This window comes from Somniosus microcephalus, chromosome 34 (assembly GCF_052327205.1).
Source record: "Somniosus microcephalus isolate GS21.2 chromosome 34, FLI_Smic_1.0, whole genome shotgun sequence".
NCBI lineage: Eukaryota > Metazoa > Chordata > Chondrichthyes > Squaliformes > Somniosidae > Somniosus > Somniosus microcephalus.
Genome location: NC_141020.1, coordinates 6,501,946 through 6,519,714, shown reverse-complemented (window position 1 = coordinate 6,519,714; position 17,769 = coordinate 6,501,946). Strand labels below are relative to the sequence as shown.

Here is a 17,769-nt window from a genome sequence, read left to right as displayed (position 1 = left end):
GAAGCCTTTGTAAGGCCCTCAGGAGGATAGTCGAGGCCAGAGGCAATAAATGGGGCCTCGACAGCGCTGCCCACATACAAAGGAACAAAGGCAGCTTCCCTCTGATGCAGTGCTGAGGGTGTGCCACACTGTCGGAGGTGCCGTCTTTCGGATGAGACGTTAAACCGAGGCCCCGTCTGCCCTCTCAAGCGGACTTGAAAGATCCCATGGCCACTATTTCGAAGAAGAGCAGGGGAGTTCTCCCCGGGGTCCTGGGGCCAATAGTTATCCCTCAACCAACATCATTAAAACAGATGATCTGGTCATTATCACATTGCTGTTTGTGGGAGCTTGCTGTGCGCAAACTGGCTGCCGCGTTTCCTACATTACAACAGTGACCACACTTCAAAAGTACTTCATTGGCTGTGAAGTGCTTTGGGGCGTCCGGTGGTCGTGAAAGGCGCTATATAAATGCGGGTCTTTCTTATGTTCATACAAGGGAAGAATTTAAAGTAGGCCACAGATTGCAAAGTGCTAAAAGTCACCAGGCTGTGGGGTTAAAGAGCAAGAGGAGGAGAAAACCAGTTCAGAAAGTATGAACACGATCAGAAATACTCACAGTTTTGAGTTTCTTCACTGCGTCCTCACACACATGCATCCCTCGCGACTCTTCCACCTCCACATGGCCTAAATACTTTTCAGGGAGAAAAGGAAATAAATTATTATTTTAAAATTACATCAGCCACATTTCCTGCTACAAATATCACCCCGCCCAGCATCCTTCGGTGAGGTTAAATCCCCCCACCCATGACCTCGCCCCTCACCGTCTCTGTATCCTACTCCAGCCCTTGAACCCCGAACTCCCACTTCCTCTGATTCTGGCCTTTTGTGTTTCCCCCCTCCCCACGCCCCACCTTTGGTGGTCGTGCCTTCAGCCTCCTGGGCTCAGGAATTCCTTCCCTTAACACGATCCTTCGAGAACTCTGCGCTCCTCCAACTCTGGCATCTTGTGCGTCTCCCACTCACTCCGCACCACCATTGGCGGACGTGCCTTCAGCTGCCTGGGCCCTGCAATTCCCTCCCTGGCTGGAGTGTCCAGAACCAGGGGTCACAGTCTCAGGATAAGGGGTCGGCCATTTAAGACCAAGATGAGGAGGAATTTTTTTCACTCAGAGGGTGGTGAATCTTTGGAATTTTCTGCCCCAGAGGGCTGTGGATGCTGAGTCGTTGAGTATATTCAAGGCTGAGATCGATAGATTTTTGGACTCTAGGGGAATCGAGGGATATGGAGATCGGGCGGGAAAGTGGAGTTGAGGTCGAAGATTAGCCGTGATCTTATTGAATGGTGGAGCAGGTTCGAGGGGCCGTATGGCCGACTCCTGCTTCTATTTCTAATGTTCTTAAACCTCTCTGCCTCTCTCCCCTCCTTTAAAACCTAACTGACGTAAGAAAACTACTAGGCACTTGGTCTAAGCGTTAAACAAAGTTTTAATCAACTGTTTTACAACATGGAGGTCTAGTTGTGTCCTTCACTAGTTCCTGTTAAGAATGTCCTGCGCAAGCTGGGCCCGTGCCCGAGTATTTATACTCTCCCTGGACAGCGCCACCCGTAGGCCGCTCAGTATTATTTCATAAGTCTTTCTTTCATGAATGACTGATTCATGTCACTAACCTCTTTGACCAAGCTTTTGGTCATCAGTCCTCATATCACCTTGTGTGGCTCGGTGTCAAATATTTGCCTGATTCGGCTCCTTGCGAAGAGCCTTGGGACGTTTTACTACCTTGATAGTGAATGCGATGTGCTGTACTCACCCTAACTGGGAAATTGCACTTGCCCTTGCGAACTGCTTCCTCGTCGGCCTGCCATTGGTGGGGGCGACTGGCTTCGGGCACGTACGGCTGTTTCTTACGGCGCAAGCTCTGCCGCAGCTTGTTCATGGCGGGGCCCCTCTCCCTGCACAGGTGGGGGGGAAACACAATTAACCCATTCCATTATTTCGTTCCCACCATGTTAAGATAAGGCCCGACACTTCCCCCCTCCCCCCACCGATTGCCAGTGCCGAGGGAGTGCCGCACTGTCGGAGGTGCTGTCTTTTGGACGAGACGTTAAACCGAGGCCTCATCTGCCCTCTCAGGGGGACGTAAAAGATTCCTCAGCTCCCGTGGGGAATAAACACCGGCATGGAGCTGGACGTAAGAAAACTACTAGGCACTTGATCAAACAAGGCTTTAATCAACTGTTTTACAACATGGAGGTCTAGTTGTGTTCTTCACTAGTTCCTGTTAAAGAATGTCCTGAGCAAGCTGGGCCCGTGCCCGAGTATTTATACTCTCCCTGGACAGCGCCACCAGCAGGCTGCCCAGTATTACTTCATAAGTCATTTCCACATGAATGACAAGATTCATGTCAGAGCTGTTGGGCCGAATGGGCTGCTTCTGTGCTGCACATTCTATGTAATCCAGCGGCACGATTTGGAAGAAGAGCAGGGGGGGAGTTCTCCCCGGTGTCCTGGGGCCAATATTTATCCCTCAATCAGTGTCATTAAAAACAGATTATCTGCTCATTATCACAGTGCTGTTTCTGGGAGCTTGCTGTGCGCAAATTGGCTGCTGTGTTTCCCCCAACTGGAGTATTGCGTCCAGTTCTGGTCACCACACTTTAGGAAGTAGTGAAGGCCCTTGAGAGGGTGCAGAGGAGATTTACCAGAATGGTTCCGGGGATTGGGGGATCTTAGCTACCAGGACAGGTTGGAGAAGCTGGATTTGTTTTCATTAGAGCAAAGGAGGTTGAGGGGTGATTTGATAGAGGTGTACAAGATTATGACGGGTTTGGATAGGCTGGACGGGGAAAGGCTGTTCCCACTAGTTGATGGTACAAGGACTAGGGGATACAGATTTAAGGTTTTGGGCAAGAGATACGGGGGGGGGGGGGGGACGTGAGGAAAAACTTTTTTACGCAGCGAGTGGCGAGGACCTGGAACTCGCTGCCGACGGAAGTGGTGGAAGCGGAGACACTCGATGTTTTAAGGGGAGACTGGATAGGCACTTGAGGGAAATAAACTTGCAGGGCTATGGGGATAGAGCGGGGGAATGGGACTGACTGGATTGCTCTAGAGAGCCGGCACGGACTCGATGGGCCGAATGGCCTCCTTCTGTGCCGTTCTGACTCTATGACTACAACAGTGACTACACTTGAAAAAGTACTTCATTGGTTGTAAAGCTTTGGGATGTCCGGTGGTTGTGAAAAGCGGTATAAATAAATCTTTCTTTGTAATAAATCTTTCTTCCCAAGTTCATGGTGTTAATTCAACCAGCACCACTAGAGGGATCCCCGAGGCACCCCCCCCCTTCCTGCAGTGCATTGCCTGGAGTCCAGCGCTGGCCGTGAGCAAAGACAAGCCATGCTGAACGAGAAGTGACTTCCGGCCGCGCAATCCAGCTGGGCCACGACGTCCTGCGCCTGCAGGCAGAGGAGTGACGTGTCAAAATAACGTTTGTTCTTCTCCCCTTTCCTGTGGCAACGCGGACAAGGCCCCGACGGCCCTCCGGCGCTTTGTCCAAAATGGCCTTACATTGGTGGGTGATTCTCGGCGCCAGAGCGCTACGGGTGGAGGGCATCACAGCCGTGGCCAATCCGGCGCTCGCCCGCCATCCACACACACACACCGACCAGCAGGGAGCTAACTTACACAAACGAGGGTTGTATTCCCTGGAATTTAGAAGGTTAAGGGGTGATCTGATCGAAGTTTTCAAAATATTAAAGGGAACAGATGGGGTAGAGAGAGAGAAACTATTTCTGCTGGTTGGGGAGTCTGAGCCTAAAAATTAGAGTCAGGCCTTTCTGGGAGTGAAGTTAGGAAACACTTCTACACACAAAGGGAGATAGAAGTTTGGAACTCTCCTCCGCAAACGGCAACTGATGCTAGATCAATTAATTTTAAATCTGAGATTGATCATACCTTTTGGTTGACAAAAATCTTAGAGATATGGGTCAAAGGCGGGCATATGGAGCTAGGTCGCAGATCAGCCGTGATCTCGTTGAATGGCGGAGCAGGCTCGAGGGGCTCAATGGCCTCTTCCTGTTCCTATGAGCGCTGGAAAGCAATCAACCACAGGAAGCGTGAGCAATGCCGCACCCCCCTCCTTCACCTGTTGGCCAAAGGTCATGAACCCCTGCCCCCCCGCCCATTGACTGTGATGCACTAACCCAGCAGGGACTGGGAAGAACATCTGGGAGCCTCCTGGAGTTTATGCCTCAGTTACCAACCACACAGAGCGATGCACTTAGTAACGGAGCCACTGGTTCGCTCCCACCCACCCTCCCTCACAAACCACCCCCCACCCGCCCCCACTTCTTTCAATTGACACACGAGCCGAACAAAAATCAGGCAAATCCCAGCCAAGGCCAATCACAGGCCAGAAGCGAGCAGGTCAGGCATCCCCAGATTGCCCCCCACCCCAGGAAAGCAATGGATCAGCGCGACCCTGATGGTGGGTGAATGTTAAATGTTTACACACTGGGATTTCTTCACAGCACATTGCACAGCACAAGGGAAATATTTGGTAAGAAGATGCTAAAAGTGATTTAAATAAAAAAAAAACACAGACACAAACACAACATTGTGTACTTCAGAAGTGGCAAAGTGCTGCCAAAAATGGCCTCACACTGTCCCACGGCAAACCTTCAGGCCCCGGGCTACAGGCAGCTGTGAAACCCCAGTCCCCCCACATCACACTTGTTGAATAAAGTTAATTCTCGATACGTGGGCTTTGCTGGCGAGGACCGGCGTTTATTGCCCATCCCTAATTGCCCTCGAGCAGGATGGTGCTGAGCCACCTTCTTGAACCGCTGCAGTCCGTGTGGTGAAGGTGCTCCCACAGTGCTGTTAGGGAGGGAGTTCCAGGATTTTGACCCAGCGACGATGAAGGATCGGCCGATATACTTCCAAGTCAGGATGGTGTGTGACTCGGAGGGGAACTTGGAGGTGGTGGTGTTCCCTTGCGCCTGCTGCCCTTGTCCTTCTAGGTGGAAGAGGTCGCGGGTTTGGGAGGTGCTGCCGAAGAACCCTTGGCGAGTTGCTGCAGTGCATCTTGTAGATGGTACACACTGCAGCCACGGTGCGCCGGTGGTGGAGGGAGTGAATGTTTAAGGTGGTGGATAGGGTGCCAATCAAGCGGGCTGCTTTGTCCTGGATGGTGTCGAGCTTCTCGAGTGTCGTTGGGGCTGCACTCATCCAGGCAAGTGGAGAGTATTCCATCACACTCCTGACTTATGCCTTGTACTGTAGATGGTGGAAAGGCTTTGGGGAGTCAGGAGGCGAGACACTCGCCGCAGAATACCCAGCCTCTGACCTGCTCTTGTAGCCATGGTATTTATGTGGCTGGTCCAGTTACGTTTCTGATTTACCTTGTTCATTTTTAATGTTCCCAGGGAAGTTAATCTCAATTCGTAGGCCATTGTTTCAAGGCTTTGTGACAATTGTAGCTGCTTTAACTGATTTAAAAGGAGAGAGACGGATTTACAGAGCACCTCAGGGTCGCAAAGTGCTTCACTCACACAATAAGAAAGAACGGAGATGGATTAAAAGAATTGGAGCACCGAGAACATTAGTGGCTCCTCTGCACCCACCACCACCCCCCCTCCATCCAATAAAACACAAGGGTGTAGAAAAAGTCCAGCAGATTTTCCACATGCACTATATTTATATTGTACAGAATCTGCAGATTCTGCATCGCCTCCTGCTGACGGGGTTTTTAAATGCTGCGGTATTTGGAGCCACAGGTTGTAATCAGGTGTTCGGAGGCGAGAGTGCTGCCCACTGAGCCACGACTAACACCTTGTTGTCACTTGGATACCCACGGTTTTGAGATCCTGGGAAAGAGACAATGTTATAAGTCTCGGTTTCAACACAGCGAAGACGTGAGGAGGAGGAGGAAGACAGGTGGGATGACGTATTTGCAACTTAGTGGGAGTGATTTGTACTGAGGTAAGTGTAGGGTCAAATTTCACAGGTGACTGCCCCTTTAATGGTTGAACAGCAGATCCCTCCCCTTTAACTACAGCACTGGGCTGCAAAGCATGCGATTTGAGAACTGGTTACGCTGCATGCCACTAGCTGCAATCCCAGGGGCTGCTTTGCTCCAACGCCCATTGATTCATTTTCCTGCCTCTTCACAAAAAGATACTTCCAAACTTTAATCACCCTCAGATTTGCATTTTCTCATTTAAAGCCACGGTTCTGGTTGAGGCCTCTCTGCCAATAAATCTATTCCCAGTTATAGCTCGAGTGCTGGGTCCCGGCTTTCACAAGGAGCGTCACACGGGGCAAGGTGTGCAGCGCGTTCCTGTGGGAGAGGTAGTCCACCAGAGGGAGAGAGAGAGAGAGTCACTGCAGTCAGGGAATGGTGGAGACAGAGATGCACTTCCTCACAGCTTGTAGAAAATATCAGGGCATAAGGGAGAATTTCTACCCAAAATTTACAAAAATATGCCCGGAATTCAGAAAATTGAGTTACAACCAAAAACTCTCATACCTACTAGGGGAAGAGAGAAGTTGCATAACACTAGCGGCACACTATGTTACAGCTTGCCATAAACAGAGGGACAACCACTAAAGATAAGATAAGAGTATATATAAATTATATGAAAGTATATTTATACACTCAGGGATATATCTGTTTATACACTGTATGGGTAGATCTGTATTTTTGTGAACAAACATGAATGTTTTCCGATGCTTTGGCAACATAAGATGTAACTTGTCATGCCAATAAAGCGATTTGAATTGAATTGAATTGAATTGAATTGATAGAGAGAGAGACACAGAGAGAGAGAGAGAGAGAGAGAGAGAGAGTGAGAGGGGGAGACACAGAGACAGAGAGAGAGACACAGAGAGAGAGAGAGAGAGTGACAGAGACAGAGAGACAGAGAGAGAGAAAGAGACAGACAGAGAGAGAGAGAGAGAGGGGGGAGACACAGAGACAGAGAGAGAGAGAGAGAGAGAGAGACAGACAGAGAGAGTGACAGAGAGAGAGAGAGAGAGAGAGAGACAGAGAGAGAGAGACAGAGAGAGAGACAGAGAGGGAGAGACAGACAGCGAGGGAGAGACAGACAGAGACAGAGAGAAAGAGAGACAGAGAGAGAGAGAGAGAGAGAGAGAGACAGAGAGAGAGACACACACAGAGTGAGAGAGATAGAGAGTGAGACAGAGAGAAACAGAGAGACAGAGATCGAGAGACAGAGATAGAGAGACGGAGAGAGACAGACAGTGAGAGGGACACACAGATCAAAACATAGAGAGAGACAGAGACAGAGTGAGAGAGAAACAGAAATATATTGAGAGAGACAGAGAGAGGGAGACATAGCAAGGGGAGATGGAAAAGTGTGAGATAAAGGCACACGAGGGAGTGAGAGAGGGAAGAAAGAGAGAAAATAGGGGAGAAAGAGAGAGACAGACAGAACATATGTGAAACAGAACAGCTCGAAAATATGTTCACTCAATATTTCTTTTGAAAAAAAATCAATCCCAGATGGAGGAAAATTCCAGAAAGGGAGGCCTGGAGGTTCTCCGGGGAAAGTTTCTTTTACAGCCACATAAAAATATAAAACAATCCTAAAACTACACGTCATTAGCAGTAGCCCAGCTGTTCAAACAGCCCAGTGCGAGCGAGAGAGCGAGAGAGAGCGAGCCCCGCAGGCCAAGTGAAGAGAGGAGCATCACACGGGACTTGGCCAGAATCCTGGGGTCAGGGGGGAGCCCGAGACTGACCATTTGCACAGACCTCGTTAATCACAGAATCGTACAGCACACAAGGAGGCCATTCAGCCCGTCATACCTGTGCCGGCTCGCTGGTAGAGCTGTCCGACTCCCCCCTGCCCTTTCCCCGTAGCCCTGTAACTCTTCTTCCTTCAGGTATTTATCCGATTTCCCTTTTGAAAGTCACGATCGAATCTTCTCCCACCGCCCTTTCAGGCAGCGCGTTCCAGATCACAACAACTCGCCGTGTAAAAAGAAACGTTTCCTCGTCTCCCCCCTCTGGTTCTGTTGCCAATCACCTTAAATCTGTGTCCTCTGGTTACCGACCCTCCTGTAACTCCTAGTTACAGGCGTAGCATTCATGGCCCAACTGGTCCGTGCCGGTGCCTAGGCTCCACACGAGCCTCATCTCACCCCAACAGCATGTCCTTCTATTCCTTTCTCCCTCCTGTGTTTATCGAGCTTCCCTTTAAACGCAGCTACTCTATTTGCCTCAACCACTCCCTGCGGCAGCGAGTTCCACAGTCTCGCCGGTGATCCAGCAGGGACGGTGTTGCTGTGTATCCAAAGGTGCTTTCGCGTCGACACCAAGTGGGCAGGGCATCCGCACGGTGCTGTGTAAATAAAACCCTCGCTGCGCTACGGGCGATCCCTGCGGGGAACCGAGCGGCCCTGCTCCCTCTCGCACTGAAACCAAAATGCCAACCCATCTGGGGACGTGAGGGATAAGGGTGGGGAGGGGGTGGGGGAAAGAGAAATAAATTGACAGCTCGCGGCTGGAGCTCATCAAGCCCAGCTCGGCTCCCAGCCCGGGGGTCTGCTGGGGCTGGGGCTGTGACCTCAGACTCACCGCTATCCCCTCCGGACTAATTAGCATCACGTCAGACTGTGATAACGAGGTGTTGACTTGGGGGCAAGACTGCAGGTCGATTGGAAGGAGGGCCTTTCACGGATACAGCGGAGATTAGACAGATTGACTCGACGTGTGATGATTGGTTATTCATTGCAGGTCTCGCTCTTTCTCTCCGTCTCCCCACCCCCTCCGACAGCTTTCTACTCTTTCCTTTCCTGAAGGAGCAGACTATTACTCCAAGTACCAGCCCCTCCTCCAGCCCGGTACTGCATGAAGAACCAACGCTCGGTGCAAGAGCCCAGACAAGTACTTTCAGGCTATTTGACTGTGGAGGGCATCGCAGTCAAGCCTGATTCTGTTCTTGGCCGGTGCCTATGTGTATGTAGGCGCACACACACTCGCGCACACACACTCACACATACTCGAACACACACACTCGCTCACAGACACACTCACTCACACACACTCATGCAAGCACACACACACACACACACACACGCTCACTCACTCACACTCGCGCTCACACACACTCGCGCACACACACACGCTCGCTCACACACACTCGCTCACACACACACTCGCTCACACACACACTCGCGCACACACACACACCCACACTCGCGCACACACTCGCTCACACTCACACACTCGCGCACACACTCGCGCGCACACACACACACTCGCGCGCACACACACACACTCGCGCGCACACACACACACTCGCGCGCACACACACACACTCGCGCGCACACACACACTCGCGCGCACACACACACACTCGCGCGCACACACACACACACTCGCGCGCGCACACACACTCGCGCACACACACACTCACGCACACACTCACACTCGCGCACACTCGCTCACACTCACACTTTGAAATGTGACGTTTGAAGTGTGATGTTTATACAGATTATATTATTTCGGGAAAGCATTTTCAAATCACACAGGCCAAACCGAGGCAAAAAATAAATAAATGAAGATCCTGCAGCAGTGAAAACTCCAGCAGCTCGTCTCACTCGCCTGTCAAAAGGGGATTGATGGCCATTCCCAGCGCGCGCTACGCCAGAGCAATTGTAGCCCTCGCCCCATGCCCACGCATTGCACTCCGGCCCGCGGCTGAACTGAAACCAATGTACACGAGATCTCGGCGCTCCTCCCAATTCTGGCCTCTTGTGCATCCCCCAATTCCCAGCGCCCCACCATTGGCGGCCACGCCTTCAGCTGCCTGGGCCCCAAGCTCCGGAATTCCCTCCCTAAGCCTCTCCACCTCTCCCTCCTCCTTTAAGACGCTCCTTAAAACCTACCTGTCCTAGTATCTCCTCATGTGGCTCGGTGTCAAATTTTGTCTGATAGTCGCTCCTGTGAAGCGCCTTGGGTCGTTTTACTACGTTAAAGGCGCTGTATAAATGCAGGTTGTTGTTGTCTACAAAGGGTTTTTATTCCAGAACTCCCTCAGACTCGAATCGGAATTTTAAAACCTTCTCACGATGCTCCTTTTCCCCCCACTGTGGATTGAAGCTGTATTCAAATCGGACGTAAATCAGACACTTACGCGAGCCCGGTAAACAAGCTCCAAGCAGATTGATTTGTGGAACTGGTGGAGAATACTGATTCAAAGCAAACAAATCTGCAGAGTTCATTGGTAATGTCTGCCAGATGTGCTCAACGCCACTGACTGTGAGAACGCGAACAGATCAGCACTTTGGGTGATTAGGGCAGAGGCTCTCTCTTAAATCTCCTGGACACCCTCCGCCTCTTCCTTCTCCGCTGCGCTCCATTACTGACCAAGTCCGTTCCACCGGCCAAGGCCCATCCTTCAGCTACCTCAATCCCCCTTCTCCCGTTCACCCCATCACCCCCTGTGCTCGCTGACCTACACTGGCTCCCAGTCCACCAATGGCTCGATTTTAAAATCCTCATCCTTGTTTTCAAATCCCTCCAGGGCCCTCGGCCCCCCCTCCCTATCTCTGTAACCTCCTCCAGCCCCTACAACCCTCCCAGATCTCTGCGCTCCTCCAATTCTGGCCTCTTGCGCATCCCCCTGGTTTTAATCGCTCCACCATTGGCGGCCGTGCCTTCAGCTGCCCGGTCCCTGAGCTCTGGAATTCCCTCCCTAAACCTCTCCGTCTCTCTCTCCTCCTTTAAGACGCTCCTTGAAACCGACCTCTTGGACCAAGCTTTTGGTCACCTGCCCTAATATCTCCTTATGTGGCTCGGTGTCAAATTTTTGTCTTGTAACGCTCTGCGAATCGCCTTGTTTTAAAGGCACTATATAAACACAAGTAGTTGTTGTTGTTATAGTCCCCGGGAGAAGGTGGCTCTCTTGGGCTGGATCTGCAGGGAAGGAGTATTGGGTTCAGGGCTCTAGAGAGAAGGGAGTACTGGGTTCACTGGTCTAGAGAGAAGGGAGTATTGGGTTCACTGGTCTAGAGAGAAGGGAGTATTGGGTTCACGGGTCTAGAGAGAAGGGAGTATTGGGTTCAGGGCTCTAGAGAGAAGGGAGTCTTGGGTTCACGGGTCTAGAGAGAAGGGAGTATTGGGTTCACGGGTCTAGAGAGAAGGGAGTATTGGGTTCACTGGTCTGGAGAGAAGGGAGTATTGGGTTCACGGGTCTAGAGAGAAGGGAGTATTGGGTTCACTGGTCCAGAGAGAAGGGAGTATTGGGTTCACGGGTCTAGAGAGAAGGGAGTACTGGGTTCACGGGTCTAGAGAGAAGGGAGTATTGGGTTCATGGGTCTAGAAAGAAGGGAGTATTGGGTTCACGGGTCCAGAGAGAAGGGAGTATTGGGTTCACGGGTCTAGAGAGAAGGGAGTATTGGGTTCACGGGTCTAGAGGGAAGGGAGTATTGGGTTCACGGGTCTAGAGAGAAGGGAGTATTGGGTTCACGGCTCTAGAGAGAAGGGAGTATTGGGTTCACGGGTCTAGAGGGAAGGGAGTATTGGGTTCACGGCTCTAGAGAGAAGGGAGTATTGGGTTCACTGGTCTAGAGAGAAGGGAGTATTGGGTTCACGGCTCTAGAGAGAAGGGAGTATTGGGTTCACTGGTCTAGAGAGAAGGGAGTATTGGGTTCACTGGTCTAGAGAGAAGGGAGTATTGGGTTCACGGGTCTAGAGAGAAGGGAGTATTGGGTTCACGGGTCTAGAGAGAAGGGAGTATTGGGTTCACTGGTCTAGAGAGAAGGGAGTATTGGGTTCACGGGTCTAGAGAGAAGGGAGTATTGGGTTCACGGGTCTAGAGAGAAGGGAGTATTGGGTTCAGGGCTCTAGAGAGAAGGGAGTATTGGGTTCACGGGTCTAGAGAGAAGGGAGTATTGGGTTCACGGGTCTAGAGAGAAGGGAGTATTGGGTTCACGGGTCTAGAGAGAAGGGAGTATTGGGTTCACTGGTCTAGAGAGAAGGGAGTATTGGGTTCACGGGTCTAGAGAGAAGGGAGTATTGGGTTCACGGGTCTAGAGAGAAGGGAGTATTGGGTTCACGGGTCTAGAGAGAAGGGAGTATTGGGTTCACGGGTCTAGAGAGAAGGGAGTATTGGGTTCACGGGTCTAGAGAGAAGGGAGTATTGGGTTCAGGGCTCTAGAGAGAAGGGAGTATTGGGTTCAGGGCTCTAGAGAGAAGGGAGTATTGGGTTCACTGGTCTAGAGAGAAGGGAGTATTGGGTTCAGGGCTCTAGAGAGAAGGGAGTAATGGGTTCACGGCACTAGAGAGAAGGGAGTACTGGGTTCACGGGTCTAGAGAGAAGGGAGTATTGGGTTCACGGCACTAGAGAGAAGGGAGTATTGGGTTCACGGGTCTAGAGAGAAGGGAGTATTGGGTTCAGGGCTCTAGAGAGAAGGGAGTATTGGGTTCACGGGTCTAGAGAGAAGGGAGTATTGGGTTCACGGGTCTAGAGAGAAGGGAGTATTGGGTTCAGGGCTCGAGAGAGAAGGGAGTATTGGGTTCATGGGTCTAGAGAGAAGGGAGTATTGGGTTCACGGGTCTAGAGAGAAGGGAGTATTGGGATCACGGGTCTAGAGAGAAGGGAGTATTGGGTTCAGGGCTCTAGAGAGAAGGGAGTATTGGGTTCATGGGTCTAGAGAGAAGGGAGTATTGGGTTCACGGGTCTAGAGAGAAGGGAGTATTGGGTTCACGGGTCGAGAGAGAAGGGAGTATTGGGTTCAGGGCTCTAGAGAGAAGGGAGTATTGGGTTCACGGGTCTAGAGAGAAGGGAGTATTGGGTTCAGGGCTCTAGAGAGAAGGGAGTATTGGGTTCACGGCTCTAGAGAGAAGGGAGTATTGGGTTCACGGGTCTAGAGAGAAGGGAGTATTGGGTTCAGGGCTCTAGAGAGAAGGGAGTATTGGGTTCATGGGTCTAGAGAGAAGGGAGTATTGGGTTCAGGGCTCCAGAGAGAAGGGAGTATTGGGTTCATGGGTCTAGAGAGAAGGGAGTATTGGGTTCACGGGTCTAGAGAGAAGGGAGTATTGGGTTCAGGGCTCTAGAGAGAAGGGAGTATTGGGGTCAGGGCTCTAGAGAGAAGGGAGTATTGGGTTCACGGGTCTAGAGAGAAGGGAGTATTGGGTTCACGGGTCTAGAGAGAAGGAAGTATTGGGTTCACGGGTCTAGAGAGAAGGGAGTATTGGGTTCACGGCTCTAGAGAGAAGGGAGTATTGGGTTCACGGGTCTAGAGAGAAGGGAGTATTGGGTTCACGGGTCTAGAGAGAAGGGAGTATTGGGTTCACGGGTCTAGAGAGAAGGGAGTATTGGGTTCAGGGCTCTAGAGAGAAGGGAGTATTGGGTTCCCGGCACCAGAGAGAAGGGAGTATTGGGTTCACGGGTCTAGAGAGAAGGGAGTATTGGGTTAACGGGTCTAGAGAGAAGGGAGTATTGGGTTCACGGTTCTAGAGAGAAGGGAGTATTGGGTTCACCGCTCTAGAGAGAAGGGAGTATTGGGTTCACCGCTCTAGAGAGAAGCGAGTATTGGGTTCATGGGTCTAGAGAGAAGGGAGTATTGGGTTCACGGGTCTAGAGAGAAGGGAGTATTGGGTTCACGGGTCGAGAGAGAAGGGAGTATTGGGTTCACGGGTCTAGAGAGAAGGGAGTATTGGGTTCAGGGCTCTAGAGAGAAGGGAGTAATGGGTTCACGGGTCTAGAGAGAAGGGAGTATTGGGTTCACGGGTCTAGAGAGAAGGGAGTATTGGGTTCACGGTTCTAGAGAGAAGGGAGTATTGGGTTCACGGTTCTAGAGAGAAGGGAGTATTGGGTTCACGGTTCTAGAGAGAAGGGAGTATTGGGTTCATGGGTCTGGAGAGAAGGGAGTATTGGGTTCATGGGTCTAGAGAGAAAGGAGTATTGGGTTCAGGGCTCTAGAGAGAAGGGCGTATTCGGTTCAGGGCTCTAGAGAGAAGGGAGTATTGGGTTCATGGGTCGAGAGAAGGGAGTATTGGGTTCAGGGCTCTAGAGAGAAGGGAGTATTGGGTTCACGGGTCTAGAGAGAAGGGAGTATTGGGTTCACGGGTCTAGAGAGAAGGGAGTATTGGGTTCATGGGTCTAGAGAGAAGGGAGTATTGGGTTCACGGGTCTAGAGAGAAGGGAGTATTGGGTTCACGGGTCTAGAGAGCTGGGAGTATTGGGTTCATGGGTCTAGAGAGAAGGGAGTATTGGGTTCACGGGTCTAGAGAGAAGGGAGTATTGGGTTCACGGCACTAGAGAGAAGTGAGTATTGGGTTCACGGGTCTAGAGAGAAGGGAGTATTGGGTTCACGGGTCTAGAGAGAAGGGAGTATTGGGTTCATGGGTCTAGAGAGAAGGGAGTATTGGGTTCACGGGTCTAGAGAGAAGGGAGTATTGGGTTCACGGCACTAGAGAGAAGGGAGTATTGGGTTCACGGGTCTAGAGAGAAGGGAGTATTGGGTTCACGGGTCTAGAGAGAAGGGAGTATTGGGTTCACGGCACTAGAGAGAAGGGAGTATTGGGTTCACGGGTCCAGAGAGAAGGGAGTATTGGGTTCACGGGTCTAGAGAGAAGGGAGTATTGGGTTCACGGGTCTAGAGGGAAGGGAGTATTGGGTTCACGGGTCTAGAGAGAAGGGAGTATTGGGTTCACGGCTCTAGAGAGAAGGGAGTATTGGGTTCACGGGTCTAGAGAGAAGGGTGTATTGGGTTCATGGGTCTAGAGAGAAGGGAGTATTGGGTTCACGGGTCTAGAGAGAAGGGAGTATTGGGTTCACGGCTCTAGAGAGAAGGGAGTATTGGGTTCACGGGTCTAGAGGGAAGGGAGTATTGGGTTCACGGCTCTAGAGAGAAGGGAGTATTGGGTTCACTGGTCTAGAGAGAAGGGAGTATTGGGTTCACGGCTCTAGAGAGAAGGGAGTATTGGGTTCACTGGTCTAGAGAGAAGGGAGTATTGGGTTCACTGGTCTAGAGAGAAGGGAGTATTGGGTTCACGGGTCTAGAGAGAAGGGAGTATTGGGTTCACGGGTCTAGAGAGAAGGGAGTATTGGGTTCAGGGCTCTAGAGAGAAGGGAGTATTGGGTTCACGGGTCTAGAGAGAAGGGAGTATTGGGTTCACGGGTCTAGAGAGAAGGGAGTATTGGGTTCACGGGTCTAGAGAGAAGGGAGTATTGGGTTCACGGGTCTAGAGAGAAGGGAGTATTGGGTTCACTGGTCTAGAGAGAAGGGAGTATTGGGTTCACGGGTCTAGAGAGAAGGGAGTATTGGGTTCACGGGTCTAGAGAGAAGGGAGTATTGGGTTCACGGGTCTAGAGAGAAGGGAGTATTGGGTTCAGGGCTCTAGAGAGAAGGGAGTAATGGGTTCACGGCACTAGAGAGAAGGGAGTACTGGGTTCACAGGTCTAGAGAGAAGGGAGTATTGGGTTCACGGCACTAGAGAGAAGGGAGTATTGGGTTCACGGGTCTAGAGAGAAGGGAGTATTGGGTTCAGGGCTCTAGAGAGAAGGGAGTATTGGGTTCACGGGTCTAGAGAGAAGGGAGTATTGGGTTCACGGGTCTAGAGAGAAGGGAGTATTGGGTTCAGGGCTCGAGAGAGAAGGGAGTATTGGGTTCATGGGTCTAGAGAGAAGGGAGTATTGGGTTCACGGGTCTAGAGAGAAGGGAGTATTGGGATCACGGGTCTAGAGAGAAGGGAGTATTGGGTTCAGGGCTCTAGAGAGAAGGGAGTATTGGGTTCATGGGTCTAGAGAGAAGGGAGTATTGGGTTCACGGGTCTAGAGAGAAGGGAGTATTGGGTTCACGGGTCGAGAGAGAAGGGAGTATTGGGTTCAGGGCTCTAGAGAGAAGGGAGTATTGGGTTCACGGGTCTAGAGAGAAGGGAGTATTGGGTTCAGGGCTCTAGAGAGAAGGGAGTATTGGGTTCACGGCTCTAGAGAGAAGGGAGTATTGGGTTCACGGGTCTAGAGAGAAGGGAGTATTGGGTTCAGGGCTCTAGAGAGAAGGGAGTATTGGGTTCATGGGTCTAGAGAGAAGGGAGTATTGGGTTCAGGGCTCCAGAGAGAAGGGAGTATTGGGTTCATGGGTCTAGAGAGAAGGGAGTATTGGGTTCACGGGTCTAGAGAGAAGGGAGTATTGGGTTCAGGGCTCTAGAGAGAAGGGAGTATTGGGGTCAGGGCTCTAGAGAGAAGGGAGTATTGGGTTCACGGGTCTAGAGAGAAGGGAGTATTGGGTTCACGGGTCTAGAGAGAAGGAAGTATTGGGTTCACGGGTCTAGAGAGAAGGGAGTATTGGGTTCACGGCTCTAGAGAGAAGGGAGTATTGGGTTCACGGGTCTCGAGAGAAGGGAGTATTGGGTTCACGCGTCTAGAGAGAAGGGAGTATTGGGTTCACGGGTCTAGAGAGAAGGGAGTATTGGGTTCAGGGCTCTAGAGAGAAGGGAGTATTGGGTTCACGGCACCAGAGAGAAGGGAGTATTGGGTTCACGGGTCTAGAGAGAAGGGAGTATTGGGTTAACGGGTCTAGAGAGAAGGGAGTATTGGGTTCACGGTTCTAGAGAGAAGGGAGTATTGGGTTCACCGCTCTAGAGAGAAGGGAGTATTGGGTTCACCGCTCTAGAGAGAAGCGAGTATTGGGTTCATGGGTCTAGAGAGAAGGGAGTATTGGGTTCACGGGTCTAGAGAGAAGGGAGTATTGGGTTCACGGGTCGAGAGAGAAGGGAGTGTTGGGTTCACGGGTCTAGAGAGAAGGGAGTATTGGGTTCAGGGCTCTAGAGAGAAGGGAGTAATGGGTTCACGGGTCTAGAGAGAAGGGAGTATTGGGTTCACGGGTCTAGAGAGAAGGGAGTATTGGGTTCACGGTTCTAGAGAGAAGGGAGTATTGGGTTCACGGTTCTAGAGAGAAGGGAGTATTGGGTTCACGGTTCTAGAGAGAAGGGAGTATTGGGTTCATGGGTCTGGAGAGAAGGGAGTATTGGGTTCATGGGTCTAGAGAGAAAGGAGTATTGGGTTCAGGGCTCTAGAGAGAAGGGCGTATTCGGTTCAGGGCTCTAGAGAGAAGGGAGTATTGGGTTCATGGGTCTAGAGAGAAGGGAGCATTGGGTTCAGGGCTCTAGAGAGAAGGGAGTATTGGGTTCACGGGTCTAGAGAGAAGGGAGTATTGGGTTCACGGGTCTAGAGAGAAGGGAGTATTGGGTTCATGGGTCTAGAGAGAAGGGAGTATTGGGTTCACGGGTCTAGAGAGAAGGGAGTATTGGGTTCACGGGTCTAGAGAGCTGGGAGTATTGGGTTCATGGGTCTAGAGAGAAGGGAGTATTGGGTTCACGGGTCTAGAGAGAAGGGAGTATTGGGTTCACGGCACTAGAGAGAAGTGAGTATTGGGTTCACGGGTCTAGAGAGAAGGGAGTATTGGGTTCACGGGTCTAGAGAGAAGGGAGTATTGGGTTCATGGGTCTAGAGAGAAGGGAGTATTGGGTTCACGGGTCTAGAGAGAAGGGAGTATTGGGTTCACGGCACTAGAGAGAAGGGAGTATTGGGTTCACGGGTCTAGAGAGAAGGGAGTATTGGGTTCACGGGTCTAGAGAGAAGGGAGTATTGGGTTCACGGCACTAGAGAGAAGGGAGTATTGGGTTCACTGGTCTAGAGAGAAGGGAGTATTGGGTTCACTGGTCTAGAGAGAAGGGAGTATTGGGTTCACGGGTCTAGAGAGAAGGGAGTATTGGGTTCACGGGTCTAGAGAGAAGGGAGTATTGGGT

At 51.2% G+C, this 17,769-nt stretch overlaps 1 protein-coding gene across 2 annotated transcripts in view; it reads right to left on the bottom strand.

Moving 5' to 3' along the window:
* The window catches only part of numbl (NUMB like endocytic adaptor protein), a 159,396-nt gene that overhangs the window by 37,991 nt on the left and 103,636 nt on the right, over positions 1-17,769 (bottom strand). For both annotated transcript variants that reach the window (XM_085973283.1, XM_085973284.1), the window contains exons 2-3: positions 1,792-1,933; positions 599-673 (exon numbers count right to left, since the gene is read on the bottom strand). In XM_085973283.1, the coding sequence (XP_085829409.1) occupies positions 599-673; positions 1,792-1,917 (201 nt within the window). In that variant the 5' untranslated portion in view covers positions 1,918-1,933. The remainder of the gene's footprint in view (positions 1-598; positions 674-1,791; positions 1,934-17,769) is intronic.